This window comes from Malurus melanocephalus, unplaced genomic scaffold (assembly GCF_030028575.1).
Source record: "Malurus melanocephalus ecotype Western Australia unplaced genomic scaffold, MMel_1.1 scaffold_151, whole genome shotgun sequence".
NCBI classification, from domain to species: domain Eukaryota; kingdom Metazoa; phylum Chordata; class Aves; order Passeriformes; family Maluridae; genus Malurus; species Malurus melanocephalus.
This window is the reverse complement of record NW_026623383.1, coordinates 878,231-900,045: the sequence shown is the minus strand read 5'-3', so window position 1 is coordinate 900,045 and position 21,815 is coordinate 878,231. Positions and strand designations below refer to the sequence as shown.

General features: G+C 37.1%; 1 protein-coding gene across 3 annotated transcripts in view; it reads right to left on the bottom strand.

Moving 5' to 3' along the window:
• The window catches only part of ARAP2 (ArfGAP with RhoGAP domain, ankyrin repeat and PH domain 2), a 127,160-nt gene that overhangs the window by 74,855 nt on the left and 30,490 nt on the right, over window positions 1–21,815 (bottom strand). For all 3 annotated transcript variants that reach the window (XM_057371671.1, XM_057371672.1, XM_057371673.1), the window contains one exon: window positions 20,073–20,254. In XM_057371671.1, coding sequence (XP_057227654.1) covers window positions 20,073–20,254 — 182 coding nt within the window. The remainder of the gene's footprint in view (window positions 1–20,072; window positions 20,255–21,815) is intronic.

Genomic DNA, 21,815 nt, shown 5'->3' with positions numbered 1-21,815 from the left:
CAATGTGTATGTGCATATGTGTTAGTTTATAAATGTGTACTTTATTTTTCCTTTTTAACAGCATATTTTTTTACATCATTGTAATACTGATTTATAAAAAGACAATTTATATTTCTGGCACTACTCTTGTCCTACTGCCTATACATAGAAAGTTATTCACCTTTAACCACATTATCTCTGATCAGAGTTCTAAAATAGGATTATACATGGTCCCTTGTATTTACCATTTAATTTGCAACAGCTCTTTATGTTTACCTTGGGGAAGTTTGTGACTACACTATTCCTGCAAGATCTGAAAATTCCATAACAATTTAACATGATTTAGACTTTTCCTTCATTCTAACCCCATGGCATTCGATTCCCTCCAAACAACCAAATTATTCCAGAGAGATGAATAGACAGTAACTAGAATAATTCAGATGAAACATTCATAGTTTCTTTCCTCTCCTTGTTATTTGGAGGTATGTACTTCAGCCTGTCCAGCTATTAAGGAGGGCTAATTTCTGCAACAGAAATATGGGAAGAAATTGGCTTCCATATTAATGAAAAATTAAGACATTTTTATGTATCAAAGAGTGACTAGCAATAAGAGAAATTTCTTTGATGATTTTAAGTTTACACAAGTTTATATTGATTTCCTCTCCTTCTATATGTACTGTGCTTAGCACACCCAGTCACTTTTCATCAGGCTTTTCTACATCCCTCCTCACGGCCTAAAACCTTTTAACACACATTTCCAGTGATRGTTACATACTGTGGATTGGAATACAAACAATCACATATGTACTCTGTCTTACAGTCTTCCAATGAGGTCCCAAAATGAAAACAGAGGGTAGCACACAGAATATAAGTGCACAATTGAAAAATAACATTAAAAGAACATGAAGGTTGCTAACTCAAGCCCTGATGAGCAAGGAGATRCTAGAATCCAGTTGCCTGTGCATGTTAACTCTGTAGCTTGGTGCTCATCTGTTATGATATGTGAGGTAGTCACATCACCAGTTTTAGGTTCTTCACTTTACTAAGTAAAATTCCTTCTTCCCATTATAGAACTACTTGAAAATGATTCAAGCTATTATAGCAAAAAAATTGTAATGACAACCTGACATCCAAAATTTCAGAGGCTAAAAAGAAGGAAGACAACAAAAGACAAGAAGGGCCACTTAGATTAGCCGTAGTCAGTGCCACGTACTAAGCCTGCCTGMAGTGGAGTGGTTTGGACATACTACTGGAGTACATCCCTCTCTGTGTCATTCCACATCATTATTTTATAAAAATAYATAATACATGTATTTCAGATGGCTCTGTGATGAAATCTGATACATAAGAAGTGGGAATAACTAAGAGATTAGTTTAAAAAATGCATTCCTGAACAACACTCTAAGGYAGTTATAACCTTAGATGTTACTTCTCATTTAAGTTACAGTTCTCTCTATTCACTTACTATAGGAGTAATTCAGAATCCCCACTTCAGCAGCTATGTGTATTTATTCTGCAATATCAGTACAATTTTATATCACTTAATTATGCACCATCAGGCCTATGCATTGCTTGTTTTATGGGATGGATATAGGAGAGATGAAGAGGAAAGCTCCCTTCCTTCATGGGCTGAAAAATACAGAAAAAAAAAAAAGGAGGATCACATAATTAAAGTGACTGAATACCATCCTGGAGAGTTAGCTCTCATCTTTGCCTTTTCCAGCCTCTTCTCAGTGTAAATCAAAAGCCTTAGCATACAGTCATTTCACTGCACATTTTTCATTTCCTAGTATCTGGTTTTATGCTCTAGGGTTTGATTTGCAGAACTGCTGAGCAATTGGAACTTCACCCAAGACCTATGAAAGCAGTATTTTGAGCAGGTACAGTTTGACAGAGAACTATTCCCTCCCAACTGCCCATAAAAGACTGAGAAAACAGAGAATGCTAAATATATGGATATTTGAATCCTTCATTCTGTTTCTCAGAACTGTGTGGTCACATGGAGGAGACGATATTCCTTTACCTTACAGGAATCGATAAAAATTAAATTCCTTATTGTTCCTCAAAGAACATTCCTTTTTCAGTGAAGGATCTATTTGAATGTAAGGCACTTTTCAACAGTGTGCAATAAAAAAGGCACGGGCTACTTTATGAAAAGAAATTTAAATTACCTAACAGTTACTAAATAAACAATACACTGAAAGAGGTAGAGATCCTGTGAAAGGAAATAGCATATTATAATATCTAATGCACAATATTRCAATCAGATTAAATTAAGGACTTATTAACAAGCGCAGTTTTCCCATGATTAGAGGGGTGCACAAACCTGTAATAGAGGTTATTTCACATAGATTTTATTTGAATTTTAAAGTTTTTCAGCTGAGATCTTCACAAAAATTAGGCTTCAATAATTATAAGAGCACGTGTCTCCCCATGTAACCCCAAGCTGTTACTCTAGATGGATGCTTGGCTTCAATCAATTTCAACATAATAGCAGCCAATGAATCTTCAGGTCTTAGCAAGATTTCAGGAAAAYTTAGCAAGATTTCAGGTCAGAACAGAGAACACTGAGTCAACTCTTCCCAACTTCCTTAGTGCCCAGTCCCAYAAGGAAAGGCTTTAGTGTACGGTCACAGGGAATTGAGACAAGATGATGCASTGTGGAAGGGAATGTTCAAAGTCAACAGCCACAAATACATAGATATATAAATTAAAAGCTTCGATTTCTCAATCCTCAAAAAAAACCAAGAAGAAGACAAAAGAGAGTAGAGAAAAATTCACAACTCCAAATACTCCTAAGTTTCTTGCTTGTGTTAAAACATGCAGAAAGGGAAGGAGGAGAAACAATCCATGCCTTGCCACTACGAATAATTTGTATATATGTTTATTTCACAAACAACATGCACAAGTTGTTGCATCAAGATAAGAATCTGAATTCTACATAGAGTTGTACATTTTAACACAAAGCAGTTCAAAGTTATTAGTGGAAAGTAGAGCTCATGACTTAAAGGTACCATAGTCATTTGCATTCCTGCTCAGGAAATACACCAAAGGAACTGAATTCTTCAACTATTCTACAACTCAGAGCTCAGMTGAAGTACAGAAAGTGTGATTCAGACCATATTCCATTCTTCAGACACATGCTTTCTTTTTCTTATCACTCAACATAGTAGGAATGCAACAGTCTCACATCTGAGGCACTCAAGACAGAACCAAGCATCAAAAGCAAGCTGGTAATACTTCATACAAAACCTGTCTCGCTGTCTTCCCAAACCCCTGACAGACACCGAGCAAGAGAGAYAAACCTGCTCTCTTCGTCACGTCCCCCACTCCCATGCCACACACACGCAAAAGACAAGTGCAGGCAAAGTTCCAGTTTGAACAATGACAGTAACTCCTTTTCAACAGGGCTTCTTTGCAGCATGGAGATCATTCAGAAATCAGCATTTTCTTAGCTAGAGAGGTGCCTGGGCTATGATCTTTACTTTTGCAGCTTCATGAAAAATCATGAGATGACATAAAGATAGTACAGCTAAATAAACACATAAATAAAAGTCAAAGCCTGTCAGGAGAAAGTACAGCCTATAATCACAGCTTTCACCTTTACTTTTATTCCAATGACTATTCATAACATTGTCGAATTTAAAGAGGCAATCATGTTCTTTAAGATACACAACTTTCAACAAATGGAAACTCATTCCATTTTAGAGCGCATTTCTTGCTACTCAATTCACATATTTTATCCAAAGGGATACAGTTTAACATAAGCAAAATCTAAAATTACATGGAAATGCCTCAATTTTCCTCACTGAGTGTTTGACCTCTTCCACCTTCCCCCCGCCAATTTAACTGATACAGTTATCCCTACAGGCACCATCTCAAATTCACACACAATTTTAAACACTTCTCTACAATGAGGGGAGCAGACGCCAGAGTGACTCCTGTTCATACAAGGACATTTTTAAACATGGATATTACTATTACAATTTTAAGTAGCCATCTGGACTCTTCTTCGGAAGTGCTTCACAAATGGAAAACATGAAAACCCTCTTAAATTTCTCAAGACTGTTCTCTGGAGACCGGAAGGATTGGTAAATTTCAAAATACCACATACAGCTATAATTTTCTGAATTCATATGTTTATAATCTTCTTGCCAAAGCTTTACATACACTCCAAAGATCTTGTTATGTATTCATAATCCAGACAAACTGATAAAAAAGTGTTTGAACTCATACAGGATGGACAAATTGTGAACATTTTTGAAACACCTTAAAATCTCCACCAACTGTCAAACAAAATTGACAAGCATTTTCATACACCATGTAGCAAACTGTCACCAGATAAGAGAGAAAACTGATATGATATCCATACTGACAAAATTCCCCTAATGAACCAAGGAAACCTCAAAATTCCCCTAATGAACCAAGAAAACCTCTGCTTTCCTCCAAAATCTGACCATGAAGATAAACAAATGCTGTAAAGTATCATTGGCAGTAAAGTATCATTGACAACGCAGAGTGCTTTTATCTACTGACTACAAAGAGTAAGGGGCTAAGACAAATGGTTCTCACAGTAAATATAAAGACTTATTTTATTTACTACCTCCTTCTTTYATAAATTAAAATTTAATTCTATGATATGATAATATTTCAATATCCACACACAAAAATAGCATTTCCTGATGGAGACACCTTTCCAAAGCTTTCTTTTTACTCATAAATMTAATTTCCAAGTAATCCACATGACTCAAAATATGTACAAAGGGCAATTAATTAAAAAAAAAAATCAACAGTTTTGAAAGTACCATTGAAATAGGACTAATTATTATAGACATTTTCACATCCTAAAAAAATAAATTATGGCTCTCTGAATATATTCCAAACATACTCCATTTTATTATAACTGGATCCCACTGGATCCCTATGGGATTTCCAAGCTGATGTTGTTAAAAAGAACAGTTTAGATTTCTGATCCTATCAAACTGAATTACTCTTTTGAGATGATGTGTATTGCAAAACACACACACACACCCACACACACCCACACACACACACACCTTACAAGAACGAATGAATAAATTACAAGAAACATGGAGAGCTCTGGACGGTGCTAGCTACTCTTTCCAGTTTTGGACACCTTCTGCTTAGAGTGTAATGAAGAAAAAAGKTTTCACTTTAACAGGTGTCATTATGATCTTCAATGTAAGAGAAACAAAAAAAACAAGCTAAGGAGAGTACAGAGATTTATTTAAAATTTTAAATTCAGAAATATTTAGACTACCYGAACCACAAGTATATTTTTTTTGTCTTGTGAAATACATGAATAAATATTAAGTAGAAAATCTAAATTTTGAGAGCRTGCACGCATATTCATAAACTTTGAACAATGAATCAGACTTCATGGAGGTTTAGCCCTTTTCTAGAAGCCAGTATGGAGCAGCAACTTCCCACTAACGCCTGGAATCAGAAACTTAAGGAGACCAAATTGCGACCTGAGAATCCTTCCCACTGCYGTAATACTTACCCTAAAGCAGTGAAGGGACAGCATCCCCAACAGATTTGCCATACATTCTTCTGTGCCTGGACCAAGAAAAGGCTGATGCCATGACAACAGCAACGCTGCACCACAGCCTTTTCATAAGCATGAATCCTTCCTAACCCACTCAGTTCAGCATCATCTCTCCTGGGAAGACATCCTCCTTACAATTAGTTCAGCCAAAAACAGAGTGGGGTGGGTTTGGGGTTTTGTTTGTTTGTTTTCAGGGATTGRCTGGTTGGTTTTGTTTATACAAAAAATATTTTCTTCTGCTGGCTTTAGATTCAGTCATACCAACTTGTCTATATGTGGCAAACAAAGATGAAAAAGCAGATAAATGCAGGGAAACTATTTTGAATTTTTGTAAAGCAAGATCACTAATGGACACACATACAACTACTGCTAGTAGCTATTCACTTTCATACTTGCCTAGGCTTTATGTCATGAAAGTAATGATTTCACATAAAGAAAAAGTTAGTAGAAAAACAAATATGTAAAAGAGTTTCAAAAATCAATACCATTTACAAACAAGCAATCTACTTTCCACTAYTTAAAGGTCAAGTATTTATTGGTATATAATTATTATATTATGTATTTATTATATATTATATATAATATAGCTATTATAATATATTTGTATAAAAGCAAATATGCAAAAGAGTTTCAACAATCAATAGTTTACAAACAAGCAATCTACTTTCCACTAACTGAAAAGGTTACAGCATTAAATACTTACAGAAATTACTGAATTCCTAGTAAATCCATTGTAAATAAGTTTTATTATGAGTTCATGTAAAAGCCACTGCCATTTGATTTTAATGATTAATTTTTTCAAACTTGGATTTTTCCATGGTCACAGCTAAGGTGGGCAACCATGATGGCTAAAGAAGGATCCAGCTATAAAATAYCTGCACTATGCTCATGTTTCAGGATGGTGTGTAGAATTAACATACCCTTCCAAACAAACAAAATGCCTTTGTCATAATGAATGTAAGCTAAATTATTTATAAATATCACCTCCTATCACAAATTATGAGCTAGAAGCACMTTAAGTAAATATCAATTCAAGCTTTCAATGAAACTATTTTCTTCTAATGRGAAGCAAAGGCTAATATCTAACATAAAAGTACTAATTATCTGTAAAACTATGGAGCAACASTTCTCTAAAAAATGTACTTCAACAAATTAAAAGTTAAAAACAAACCAAAATCCTTTAAAAAAGCCCTCCACACACTTTCAAATAACTTTTATACTCTCTGTTACTATCTTCACAATTAGTTAATAGAAAGAAAACTAAAAATTAAATCTTTAACAAATTACCCATTTTCACATTTATCTTCCATTTATTTCACTAAGCTTCCTGTTGTCRCACACTGAACAGTACAGAAAGGTCTTTTAGGACCCACAATAAGGTACAAATACATGRCTACCTCGTAGCATAATAATTTCACCTTTCTTCTACCTTCTTTTCACTTCTCGAGTCTTTCACTTATGCCCAAATCTTTACAAGCAAGAAATAAACCTTACTYGCCTGAATTTAATGAGAAATTGAAAAAACAAAACTTGTCAACAGCAATTCTTGGGTAGGGTCAACAGGCCTAGATTACCACTTATTTCCTTCCTGAATGTTGTGTTAGAATAGCCTTCAGAATCATGCAATAATTAAAAAAAAAATTAACTGAAACACACATGTATTGTTATGTTCAGCTTAGCCAAGATGCCTTACAAATCAGTGATTAGTGAAGAGCAGCACTGGGAGTGGCAATTTGTTCATGGAAAGTGACCAGCAAACAGGGAAGCACTGATTTACCCAGACACCAGCAAAYTGAACCCACTTCATTTTCCCTGGCRAAGCACAGTGATAGAAATGCTGCTCTGGCTCATAACTGAAGTTATGCAGATGCATCTCATCACACACAAGTTGCATCAAACTTGCAAAGACTCGATCAAGATCACACATAAAAGAGAATCTCACAAATGGTAAAAAYAGAACTAGAATTACAAAATCACTCCAATTTAGGATATTCAGAAACCCAGCAGCACCATTTTGTACCGTTTGTGGGTGGSGAAGGTTGTAACATGCTACAATGATTTTTAACAACAGGAAATCTACCAAAAACCCCTTCTGTATTAGTAAGAATGGGAGCTGCAATCTGCCAACACACTGAAGTTAGGAGAAGGTATATTTTCTCAGCGTGAACGTGTCATTTAAAAAACTAGGATGAAGAAGAATTCAGGAATGAAAGAAAATACTGCACTAAAATGAAAAACTGGCAATTGACATGAATGGCAAAGCTCCAACTGACATTCAAAGAGACGGAGACTCACCCCAGGAATCTGTGTACAGATCCTACAAGCAACAAATTTCCTTAAATGGCCCTGTATATACTGAAAATGCAACGCGTCTTTAACTTTTCCATTTATAAAGACAAGCAGCTACAACAAAGTCTGTACATGCCTCTTAAGGTTAATTTTAAATTCCATCTTCATGCAGTATAGGAGAATGAAATTTAGGTGTGAGGATAAAAGACCTACACAATTAGAAGACCTGAACAGCACCACAGAATCATGCACAACTGTGATAACATCCTCTGGTTTTGTATCTAGGATGCACTCTATTAACCTTTACTTTTTCTTCTCCCTGTAAAATTCCCCTACATCTCCACTTGCATTAAAAGATATGTTTCTGATATTCCATACCACATCAGTGAGAGAAGGATGAAGAAACAGTCTGAAACACAACTTTGTGTAGATGTGACCCTTTCATTTCTACATGCATCAGTCATTTCTACATTAGCATTTATTGCTGAGAACACCAATAAAGACACACAAATTTYACACTGCTAATTATATGTATTTACCATAAGCAAGTACCTAAGGATAACCCAACTGCACATTGTTGTTAAATAAAACCAAACAAGTTGCAAATTATCCCTTTTTTTCGCTGCAGCACACACAAAAAACCAATTGATGCATTTATYCAGGCTGACACAAACCCTTTCTAGGTAGGTCCCGTAAAGGGGTTCCTGCCCTTTGCTGTGTGGTTGGCTTGTTTTCTAAAAAATAAGATGAAAGCTTGTAGAATCCCCCTTGCTCCTCTTTGTGGGGAAAAAAAATACTTGCAAGGTGAAACAAACAAACCTAGAAGTCAGAATCCATCTCCCACATGGGCAGCAGCAATGACCAGTCACAGCACTGTCTCCTTCTCTTCTCTTAAGGCTACTCAGGACTAATGAATTTTGCCTTGATCAGTTTCTCAACTTTTGTTATGACCCCCATCTCCTGTCTCATCAGTTTTCTTGCAGCCCAGTAAATTGTCAGCTGCTCAGTTCCTTCAGGGGAAAGAAGCGAGAGTCAATTGTAATAATGGGCTGCAATTACTCCTGTGTTGCAGGAACTGAGCTGCTGTTGCTGACTGCTGTCATTTTATCTGCCTTTGAACTTCTTTATGACCCCATGGCAAGGAATTACAGCCCTGGGCTGGAAAAAGCATCAAATATACAACATCCTGCAGAGCCTCTCAAATGAGTGCCAGACAGGCTGATCATGAACCAGGAAGCAGGACACAAAGCTGTATTTATTATATCATATTTAYAGTGTAGCCACTCTCCTTCAAACCTTTCAAACCTCACTCATATACATTTAACACAGGTCTGCATACTGGGCTTATACCAGACACAAGGGTAAATGTGGACAAATGCAGTATGGTGGATAAGGACTCCTCTCTGCCTCCCTGCAGAGTACAGAAACCTCTACAGTTTGGGAACATAGGCTGGTGCAAGACAGGGACAATTTTGCAACAACTGAAACAGAGTCATATCCAACAGACAGCAGCAGGAGTTTTTTGTACTGTTTTTTAACAGCCTGACTCACCTTAAACAAAGAATTTCATCAATTTAATGTAATAATTGAATCAATTTGATGTAATAATTAAATATTGCAGACCAGAACCCCCAAAAGGATTAGCTAAGTCAATAATTAAAGTGTTTATCTCAATGAGTAAAACACTCATCAGCCATTGCATTATTTGGCTCAGCATTTTTTTTTCAAAGCAAATTACTGAAAATGCCACAGATGTAAAACAAAAAGGTCCACCAAGAGGAAAAAAAAAACCCGAGAAAAACAAACCAAACCAAAATTGTTTAAAATGCTGAAAACATACTGATATACGTCACTAGGCATGACTCACAATACAAACAAGATTATTTCTACCTTTTATTTCCTGAACCATTGCTTCCCATATATTTTCCTTTCAACCACTGTCCAGGCCTGTTCACATGGTTCTCTGGCTRCCCACCACCTTCCACCTAAAGTGGAGGTATCAAAACTTTATTTTTTTTCAGCTATTCAGTGCATGTAACATTTTCTACGTGTTTCTGTAAAAACATTAGATATCAATCAATCATTCTGATGGATCTCTGAGGGGTCCTGACCCACATGCTGAGATGGAAATAACTTTTGAGAGAAGTTTTCTGGAAATATCTCTAAGAGACTGATTTTTAATGAATGAGTTTTAAAACATGCCATCTCTAACAAGATGTTATTTTGTATGCAAAATATTTAAGAGGGAGAATTTAATTTAATAACCATGACACTGAAGTGGTTCATGCAGTAAGAATTCAGTTTGAGTTGATTAAGTTCAAATTTGTTGGCCTAGCACTTTATTAACCAGGGACAGAAATGATTGCTGAGAAAGCACACTGGGGCATTCCCCACATCCGTACTAAACTGTAAATTATAAATTCTCTTCCTTTTGCTATAAGGATGGTTCATTTATTTAGAATAAAATTTGTAGATATAAGAYAGCAGAGTAGAGACGAGTATTTTGTTAGTATCTGAACAATACSATACTGCTCTAAACAACATAAACAAACCAGAACAGATGAAGAAAAATAAAATATTTATGGCCCAAAAATATTAAAATATCACTTGAACTACAATGGTATTAAAATCCTTAGTATGTAAGGATCATCACTATAATTCTTATTGTAAGCCATCCACTTTGCATAACTAATGAAAACTCCAATGGCTCAATTATTTTAGCAGTCCAATAGCAACTCCAACCTGCTCTCTCTGCACGGCCATCAAAGATACTGCTCCCATTTTCAGCCCACACCATGCAGAAACGAACAGTTTTGGAGCGAGTGACTACTGTTGAATTAAGCATTTGCACAAAAAGGGGTGGGAGCTGAAAAAGTGTGAAGAGAAAAAAAGGGAAGGAATCCTGAAAATTCTGTTATTTTCAACAACTTGCAATGGTCGTTATTCTGATCAACTCCAAAAGAGACTGAAATAAGACCACTCAATCTTGAAAATTGCCGCTGAATAACAACAGAAATCCATGAACAGAAATCCAGCCAAAACTGTTTTCTTTATGAACACTGTGCATTTCCTCTTTGATCAGCTACTGCAAGCTAAATGCATTATGATCAATCACTTGATTTTAAGTGCTTAGAGTTCTGGGCATTACAGTRTCAGCTACAAGGCACATTAATGAATTGCAGACATATTCTTTGGTCTCCTGCTGGTGCACACTAATCCATTTTATTTAGTTTTGCAACCAAGGAGAAAATTTTAATCATCATAAAGTGACCGCCAGCGCTCATCTGATGATATTTGTCATAGAGTAGGCAAATCCTAGTCTTTGGCAATTTTGCTTTTCCACTTCAGACTGGGCAAAAGAATAGCGCCACTTCTCTGTTACCTTTCACAAAAAGATATCCATACAATTTAATTCTTTACAATATGTACCAAAAGAGAAAAATATCCTTTTGTAATATTAGTTGTCTGAGCTCTGCCACAGGAATTACAGACTGAATTCAGATACTGCATTTACTTAATTGATCAGTAATGAATTTCAAACCTGGCAAACTGGTAACASAAGATATATATACTAAACAATTAAAAATTTGCAACAGTTTGTCACARTATTTGTAACTAATTATGACATGGAATTCACATACATTATCATGGAAATCTGGTGACAACAGATGAGGAGAAGACTGAGATTTGAGACAGGCAACTTGCCTTCATCAAGAAAAAGTCTTGCCTAAGTAACCTAGTGGCTTCTATGATGGAATGACTACAGTGGGGGACAAGAGAAGAGTTACAGCTGTCATTTGGCTGAGCTTCTGTAAAGCCCTTGACACAGCCCCCCACATCTCTCTAAACTGCAGAGAGCCTGATTTGATGAGTGGACTGCACAATGCATGAGGAATTGGTTGGACAGTCAYATCAAGAGGGTAGTGGTCAATGGCTCAGACACCCAATGGACATCAGTGACAAGCRGTGCCACTCAGGGATCTCTGTCGGGACCAGTGTACTTAACATCTTCATTAAAGACATAGATGAAGGGATCAAATGTACCCTCAGCAAATTTGTGTGGTTAACACTCCCAGGGGACAGGATGCCATTGAAAGGGACATGGACAGGCTTGAGAAGTGSGCACGTGGGAATCTCATGAGGTTTAATGAGACCAAGTGCAAGGTGCTGCATCTGGGTCAGGACAACCTCCAGTATGAGCACAGGCTGGGGGATGAACAGATCCAGAGCAGCCCTGCCCAGAGGAATTTGGGGGTGCTGTGGGTGAGAGGCTGGACATGACCCAGCCATGAGCACTCAYAGCCCAGAGAGCCAAACGTGTCCTGGGCTGCAGCCAAAGCCCCRTGGGCAGCAGGGGTGGGGAGGGGATTGGACCCTGTTAGAGCTGGTCCAGAGAAGACCTCCAAAATGATCAGAGGGCTGGAGCACTTCTCCCGTGAGGAAAGGCTGAGAAAGTTGAATTTGTTTAGCCTAAAGAAAAGAAGGCTCTAGAGTGATCTAAYTGCAGCTTTCAGTACCTAAAGGGAGCCCACAGGAAGAATGGAGAGGGAATTTTAACAAGTGACAGAACAAGGGGGAATGGATCCAAACTGAGAGTAGGTTTGGATTAGATATCAGAGGGTGCCACTAGAGGGTGGCAGGGGGATAGGCCCTTCCAACCCAAGYGATTCTGTGATAATTCTGTGATGATCATAACATACGCTTTACCTATACAAGTTTGTGGAACGAATATTTCTGTGACGATATGTTGTCTACCCTGCCTCAGAAATGCTCTGCTCTTCACTGTTGTAATGGCCATGTAACTTTATGTATTAGTATTGTAGCTATGCTAATTAGTTTAATAGCTGAAATAAAGAACAGGGGAAAAAAGGTTGAGCAAGAAACTAATCAGTAAACTGAACCAAACATGGCAAATGCATAGGAATAACAAAGGAATGGGGAAAACATGTTTCACATTGTCTTAAATTTAAAGAAGAAAAAGCAAACGAAAGCTACTGACTAGTTTTGTGGCATGTTTCCTATGAAAGTTGACTAATATGTTTACAATTAAACAGAAACAAAATAGTGTTCGAGCTGCATTTAATTCCACAGTACGCCGAYCTATTGAAAGAAGGGAGATCTAAGYWTTCCTGAAAAATATTTTTTTTCAGTTTCACAGTTGCCTCAAGCCTTCTTGTGGCACACAGATACAAAAAATGAAAACTTTGTTATTTGTGTGTATATCTATATATCTATACTGATTACACAACCTTCTATATTAAGTGAATGCAGAAATATTTTTTTCATTTGAAAATGCAGTTTAAAATAAAAAGATAACTGCAAACACAGTCTACAATTATAAAAGGAAGTTATAACAATGGTCTGGTTCCTTTATTTAGGGCTTCCGATCCAATACATTATTTTACTACGGGATTTGAAGCCAAACTAGTACTTTGTAAAAACAGGCAACACACAAAGTCATAGACAACAGTCTCAGGAAATTCTAGTACTCTTAGAAGTAAATGGATTTCCCCAACATTGCATTAATAGTGGTATAGCCTTATAGCAAGTAGGCCTAAAACCTTCTTCAATTGCTTATGCGTGTGCTCTGCAACAACGTAAAATCTTGATAATTGTCTAACAAAACAGACTTTTCTTCACTGCTAATTTCTAAGTGATCAAGGTAGCAGTCTATATGTATATTAGTCACCCATAAAGCTTGGCAGAGCACTACTGAAAAACTAACAACCTTACTCCAAATGAGATTAATCATGAAGCTTTTTATAATTGTGGAAGCATTAGGCTTTTTTACCACACTTCATGACTGCTTTAGGTGTACTTACATTTCAACAAGATCCAAACAGAATAAAAACAAACAAACATGAAAAAATTCCCACAAAGATTTGCTGCACATAGAACTTAATACTAACTCTCAAATCTTTTTTTGATAGAAGTCTTGCTTATGCCCTTCTCTGTGCTCTTTAATAATATTTTTCACAACCTTGAATAACATCACACAAAATTATTTYTGAATGTAAAATGCAGATCTTCCCTGTAAATGTAGCCACTCACATTTTTCTTCTCTGACTGAGACACTTCAGCAGCGTATCATTTTAAATCTATTTTTTAATCTCTTTTGTAGTAGGTGTGCAGTTAGTTGAGAACTGAAGAAGTAATTGTCACAACAAAAACAAACCTTTTCCTCACTCAACATGATTTGTTGAAATCCTTTATTTCCGAACATAACAAGCAAAACTCGAAGATTTAAAGCTTTCTTACACAATTCAAGTTATTTCCCATTCAGTCGTTTCTTATGTCATGCACAGCGATTGATTGTTGCTATGTTTCTGATTGTGGAAAAYTGGAATAAATTTCTTGCAAGGAACTATTGGAAAATTAGGGATATGACCTTAATCTATCATCCCAACTACAGCTTGATGCAAACTATATTTAAAAGAGGCTAGATCATTTGATTGCACTCAAAGTCATCAAATTATCAGTATATTTTATCTTAAAACACTTCTTCATATTAGTCTTTCCCCCGCCAATATATTCAGTATATTTTTGGGTTGTTCTGGTTTTGGTTTTTAACATTTGTTACAGATTTGTATTGTTATRAAGAGCAAAGCCTGAATGAATCAAACAACCACGGGCAAACGTTCTTTTGTTTTTCTGTTACTCCTGTCTATTTAAGGCATTCCAGGACAAGCTCAGTTTCATGGTTGTAACCATGTTTGATCATGGTCTGCACTCATAACCAAATTCAGCACAGGTTCTTTAGAATTTTCCAGTTATTGCAAATAACAGTTTATCATCACAAAATCTCTGAAGGCATACATGTCCCTGGAGCAGGGGAGATGAGGATGGGGAACGAGGATGCGGAAAGGAGGAACGTAATTACAAAGATTGCGCTTCTTGGTTTTTCCTTCTTAATAATTCCTCCTTCCACTTCTACACCCCAATACATACCCGGCGTCTCCTCTCACCTATCAACCATCCAAACCATCTTCTCATTCCTTCACCTACTCTCTTTTGTTGCCTTTATTCCCCTTCTTTTTTCCTAGCTTCCTTCTCAAAACTCTCAGTTGCTTTGCTCAGGGTTCTCAAAACCTTTAAGCATTGTCCTTTCTGCTCAACTTGCATCCAACTCCTCTCTCCAATTTTCTTTCTTATTGCTGTTGCCATGACCTTGTACCATTATATTYGCAAATATAATCACTATGACACACCAAAGAATCTGCATTAATAAGACCTTCTCATAATACTTTAACATGACAACCAATCATTACCACTCATCTTCAGAATTTCATTTAACTGTTCTTCTTTGATAACATTCCATTGTTAAATACTTTTGACTGTTCTTACTATACACCTTACTTTTTTTTTTTAAAGGATTTCTCCCTCATTCATCATGTTCCTGATTATTAATCAGAGTTTCATTTTCTCCAGGTAAAAACAGAACTCATTTGCAGAGTATCATTCTGAATTCTCATCGCTGTATACCAAAAGACTTCCATGTCTGCCCCCGAGTCCCAACCCCATTGTCTCTGGCACTGTATAGTATCATAGAAAGGTTTGGGTCAGAGAGGACCTTTAGAGATTATCTAATCCAATCCCCCTGAAACACATATCCAATAGGGGCATCTTTCACACAATCAGGCTGCTCAAAAACACTCCCCTTTAATCCTGTGTTTCTTAACAGAGATGAGAACATGTCTCTGCTCTGATGTAGACAGAGACACAGGCACATATCCTTTCTGCTTCCTTCCACTGACATTCACATCACTTCCTCTTTTTCAAAATGTCAGTCTCAAGCWTCACCTTCAGCTTGTCCTTTCGGCTACTATTGTATTAATTCTCTACATTATTCCACCCTTTGCCATCTCCTGCCTGTTTAATACCCTTTCTTGTAACACATCTTTTGGTGTTGTCCAGTTGTGCTTTAAATGCACCATTAGCATTACAGAGGAAATGAAAATTACTAGGCACCCTTACTGGTTCATTCAACATGAATAAACATTTCCATCTGCCACAGAGCAAATCATTTCAATCTTTGACAAAACAAAAAACCCTCTGAAATCAATAGGAACATTGAGCCAAAATGAAGCAAGAGGTTTTTAATAAGTAATGGATATTAGTGCTTATACAAGCAAAGAGAATACTCATCACAATTCTAGCTTTAACATGGAGCATTGCATGGAAGAAACATGTCACAAATTATTATGGGACACAGCCATAACATTTCCCTGTCTTTATATCCGGCAAAGTTTATGCAAATATCCCAGGTAAATACATCTAACCACCCAAAGCAGTAACAAGAAGATCCTGATTTCTCTTTTCAAAGTGAAATTCTAGCACAAACACTATGACACCTAGGGCCTCCCTGACTTTAGATACCAGTAAATCTTTAATATAGCCTGACAAAGGGGATATATTCAAGCAAACCACACAAGCATCTGTCACAGCCCTTCTGATGGTAACAGAGGGAAGGTTATCACTGGCACTACCACAGCAGACTGACATTTCAAGCCAGTGTTTCAATTGCCATGRAGTATCAGATTACATGTTTTTGTTTAAGCACGGATGACTTTGAAACAGAAACAGGAATTTCAGCAAGCTGCAGGTTGAACAAATTGATTCTGCACGATTTATTTTTCACTTTTGCTCAAGAGAGGAAGTTTAAGAAATTTACACTACATGAGTCAAAGAAATTGATGGTTTTATACCAGCACTATATCACTGCCAGAAGTTCAAGCCAAACCAATCACTTTTTAACTAGAAAGAAGCCTGAGACATGATGTTCTGATCTCAATCTGAACTTCACAAAGTTCATGGTGGTTATGTTACGATTTGGCATTTGGCTTAGGATCTTCTCCACTTTGAACACTGAAGAATTCTTTTTTTAAAAAAGTAACAGCAGACTCTCCTCTATCAAGTTTATTAGAAATCAATGAATCAGCTCAATCCAATCTCATTTCAACATTGTAAGAAGTCTAAATAGGTGWCTTTTAGCACTGCAGTTATAATAAACCCCTCTAAGGCTCTCCGGGAGTCTAGTATGGATGTGAATTCCAATATGAACAGGATTTGAGGACATCCCTGAACAGATTTGCCTGATAATTACTGGCTCAACTGCAAACTTGRGAGAGGGAAGTATTCTTAGATCAACAGTGCCCTCTAATGGATTAGCGCTGCGTTGTGATGGTTTTTTCAGTACTGCAGTAAAAATCATTCTGTTTTCCACTTGAAATTAAAATTCAGGAGGTAGCAAAATATTTGCAGATTATGAAAGCCTAAAGACAGAAGGTATTTCTTCTGATTGACAAACGTGCGAAAATTGTATGAAGAAAGGACATTGTTCAAATCAAGAATCTAAAAAGAAACCTCTTAGGACCATTTGAATTTTTTGGAGGTTCAGTAAGTAAGCTTTGTACCACTGTTTGCAATATTCATACACACCAGAGGAGTTGACAGGGTGGCAACTGTCTAACCATTCTGTGTCAGGGCTTGATTTTGGTTTGCCTTCTGCTGCACTGCATTCAGTGATCTTTACAGAGCATCCATGAAKCAGAACGGAACAAATACCCAGTAAAAAGGCTGTATAAGGGTGTGCTTTCATGATCAKCTGAAGCAATTCTGAATTCAACGATGTTGAAAGGACAGATACAACATGCCACGCAACTGCACAAGCAATGGAGCCAACACACATGTGCACACACACAAAATAATTTTAAAATATCTGTGAAAATAGAAGGTGATGGGGGAGTGGAGCAGTCTTTGAGTATCTGAATCATATAATCTGCACTCTAAAAATGCAGAAAAGAGCAATCAAAAACCCTTCAACAGTGAATGGCTCTGTTTTGTATCAACATATAGACAGAAAAACTGACTCAGCACAGTGGGCAGAGCTGGGAGTGSTCCACATCAACAGAAAAAATTCAAAGCACTACTCATGGCAAGAAAGATGATCCCAACAGTTAGATTCAAGCAGAGTAAGAATGAAAGAAAAAAGCAAAAATTTTATGCCTGGTACTGCAATTCTCTAAAAGGGACATAACTATATTGAAATGACCTATCCCTCTGGAAGAGAAATTCCTCCGCAAGTCTGGACTTCTTTGCTCCTCAGTCAAAAAGCTCAGAACATCCATAAGGACCACTCAAAAATATTCAGGGTCATAAGACTGAATAAGTGTAAGGGCTGAAGGGAAAAATGAACAATGAACATCCACAAAAAGATTGTTTTCCTCGAAGAGAACGCATTCCAAGGATCCTCACTGATGAAACACCTGGAAAGGCCATGACGGAAAAGTAACTGAGCATTGCAGCACAGTGTGAGTCTCACAAGCAACAACTGTAAAGTAAGTGGGTTGACATCATTCTTCCTAAATGCAAGAGAACCTCAGTGAAATACAGGGTCTCAGAAAGGAGGAGTACTGTTTGCATTTTGGTTTTGTTCCTCCTGAAAGAGGAGCTGTAAACTTYACTTAAATAAACAAACTATGTGACACGTCACCAATTCATTACAACAACCAGGCCCAAGGACCTCAGTAGAGATAAAAGTACTGTGCTCAGCTACAGAGACCAATTTCTCTATGGGATGCTCCTTCAGTGAAACATATGCTGAGGGCTAAAATTCAAATGACACATAGCAAATACACTTTTGGTATCATAAATCATCTAAATAATTTGTGGAGTTTTGTTAAAGCTACAGAACAACATAAGTCCATAACCTGTATCAAGTTTGTGGCGAGTTGATCTTGGATGAATGTCAAATGCCCACCAAAGCTGCTCTATCACTYTCCTCCTCCCTCAAMTGGACAGGGGAGAGAAAATATAACAAAAGTACTGAGGGATGAGGTACAGGGAGAGATCACTCACTTATTACCATCATGGGCAAAGCAGATTTAACTTGGGCAAATCAGTTTAATCTTTATTTTATATTACTGATCAAACTAGAATAGGATAGTGAGAAATACAYTGAAATCTTAAAGCACCTCTCCCCCAGCCCTCCCTTCTTCCTGGCCTTAATTTTTGCTCCTGGTTTTCTCTACCTCCTCCCCACTCAGTAGCTTAGGGGGATGGTGAATTGGGGTCAGGTCATCACGCTTTGTCTCTCCTGGTCCTCCCTGCTCAGGTTTGCCACGTAGACCCACTACATTATTCTTGATTTGCTGGCTGTTGACTAATGTCAAAGAATGTAACTAACAAGTAAAACTTCCTCGGAGTACAGTAAGTAGAAAGAAAAACAGGTCTTCCTCAGTCTCAAATTTCCTGCCACACCCTGGTAAAGAATGGTAAGCTTTAATAGTGAACACTGCATGGTCCCTCAAGCACACCTAAATATTCACATAGAAGAGGGTAACAGGAGAGGAAGTGAGATCAACACCAAAAGAGGCCATTCGCATTTGAGATAGGGATTTGCCTGTACACAACTCTGAAAGAAGCATCAAGGCAAGCACGCTAAAATAGCTTCCCCAATACCATCCCAGGTTCCAGCCACTTGTGGGTAAGCAACTGCCTCACACAGAAATAGCACCTGCCATTTAATGTGCTGCAACAGATTTTTCTTCCACTAGTTCACACAATTACTCACTGAACCCAACCATCCCCATTTATTCCCTGCCTACGGCATCCTAAAGAGTTCCACAGCTAAGTAAGTTATATTATTATATGGGCATGCCCAAAACAAAACTAAAAGCCCTAGATTTTGGAAGCTGAAATGACAGGCCTACTTCCCATTTTTTAATGCTGGATTTGTTTAAAATATTACAGTGCACAACAGAAACTGGGCAATCTCTATTCCTAGAGAAGAAAAAGAACATCAGTTCTGAACATTTCACTGAAGTATCAGTTAAATACCACAATGTGCTTCTGTATAGCACATTTTTCAGAGCAGTGTATTATAAAACACTGAAACCAGTGCAGAAAATAAGCCTTCTGATTAAGTTGAGTGCTTATGGCCCACATTTTAAGAGTGAATTAATCCCAGCCCTGACACTAACATGTTGTGACATTCAGAGCTTTTCATTTCACCTCACTATAATTTCCTTTTTTTCTATTGTACAACAGACATAATGACACTTTGCCTACTTTGTGAAGCCTTCTGAGAATTGCAGCAATAAAGTACTACTACTATATAAAGAGATATGCATTTATATTGAAATGCACCTATTCAGAAAGAGCCATCAATTTCCAACTCACTAGTTAAACCATCTTTATAAGCTTTCATTCACGAAAAAGCACATGAAAAATTTACCTGCTCATTTTTGCAGATCCATACAGTACTCCCCTGAAGCAGAATAAAGATTTTGGTTTTGTATCCTTTCAGCTCAAGATACCCACTTTTCTCAGGGGTGACCAACGTTCGAGACTTGGAGTTATTATCAGACTGCAATTTCAAGGCATTGAGCACTGTATTAACCCAGTCATTTCTTTCTTCTAAACAAGAAAAAGAAATTAGTCAAAGACAGTTGGTTAAGCAGCAGCTTCATTCTTCTCTACACATTGTTTTTCTCAATGCTGTCACTATGATGGTATAGCTATGCCAAATAACACATAAAATGCACCTTTGAAGCAGAGGTGTAAATAAAAACAATGAGAATCTGCATCAGGGAGGATTTAGAAAGACAGCCATTCAGTTAACTCCCAGTAATCACCACATCAGTAGAAACAAACTGGTGATCAAGACTCTTTAAGTCATGAGTACTAGTTCTAAGATACTCTTTTCCATACAGCTTGAAACTGATGTGGCAGACAGCATGCTCACCTTCTGGAAGGCAGATCAATGGGGAAGAACTACAGCAGCTATGTAAGCAGAAACCAGGGAGGCTAAATATCATCTGTCCCTGAAGAGGCAAACCATCACCAGTGCTAGCCCATGCTTGCCTGTGCTTATAAGAAAAAACACTTGGCAGTTTACAATCTATTCCATTAAGGTGTGGTGGTTAAGCTTGATATTGTCAAGGGTACTGAGTAATCAAGAAAATGCATGTTTGAGTATCTTTGCATGCATTATTAATGGAACATCTTACAAATACATGAACACAGGAGGTGAAGTAATAAAGTTTCGCTCAGTCTCATTCACTATGTTCAGACATTCCACTGGACTAAGATCAATATGCTTTAATGCTGAGTAGTCCGAATGAATTAGATTTGCCTTATGCGATTGGAATTTCATGAATATTTCAACTGTTTGCTCTGAAAGACTCAGATCATGAACTAYATTGGGGGGAGGGGCAGGGAGAGATTGCAAGTTCTATACACAGTATGTATAAAGCTGGCAAAATTAGCGTGAAAGACTGCAAAGAGCACCACTGAAATAATAACATGCTTACTTCATAAATGGCATGTGTGCGACATGAAAGAACAAATACACAAATTTAAGTGTCATAAAATACTTTGAAGAAAACCTGACATATTAGCACAGGGATTGTGATCCAAGTGTTGCTGAAAGAAATTTGGTTTTAAAATACAAGTATGTATGCTCTCAAAATATTCCAGTAATCTTTTCAGAGTACTTTTGCATAGCTGAGGGCATCAAATTACTATAGAAGTGGTTCTTTCCAATGATATTCCACTCCAATGAAACAAAATCTCACTGCATCTCAGCAGGTTAGGCTCTAACTCACTGCCATCCCTTGTTTAGTTATTTATTTTGCCCCCAAAAGCCCCTAAACTTTCCAAACCATCATGTGCAGCACTTTTACCTCTAGATATTTAAATCCATCCAAAAGTAATGCATTTCTGATATCTCAAAATACTACTAACGTCTCCATTTCAAAATCTTTGAATAGCAGAACCCTTTGAATAGTCCCAGAACAATTCCCAACCAAAAATCACAGAAGTAACAGCATCAAATAACAGATTTGTGCACATAACAGAAATCAATCAGGGTTATTTACATACTTTACTGGGAATACATCATTCAGTTCTGGATACAGTAAGGACCAAATTCCTCATACAATAAACATTTCTAGCCTTAAGTGAACAGCTTCACAGA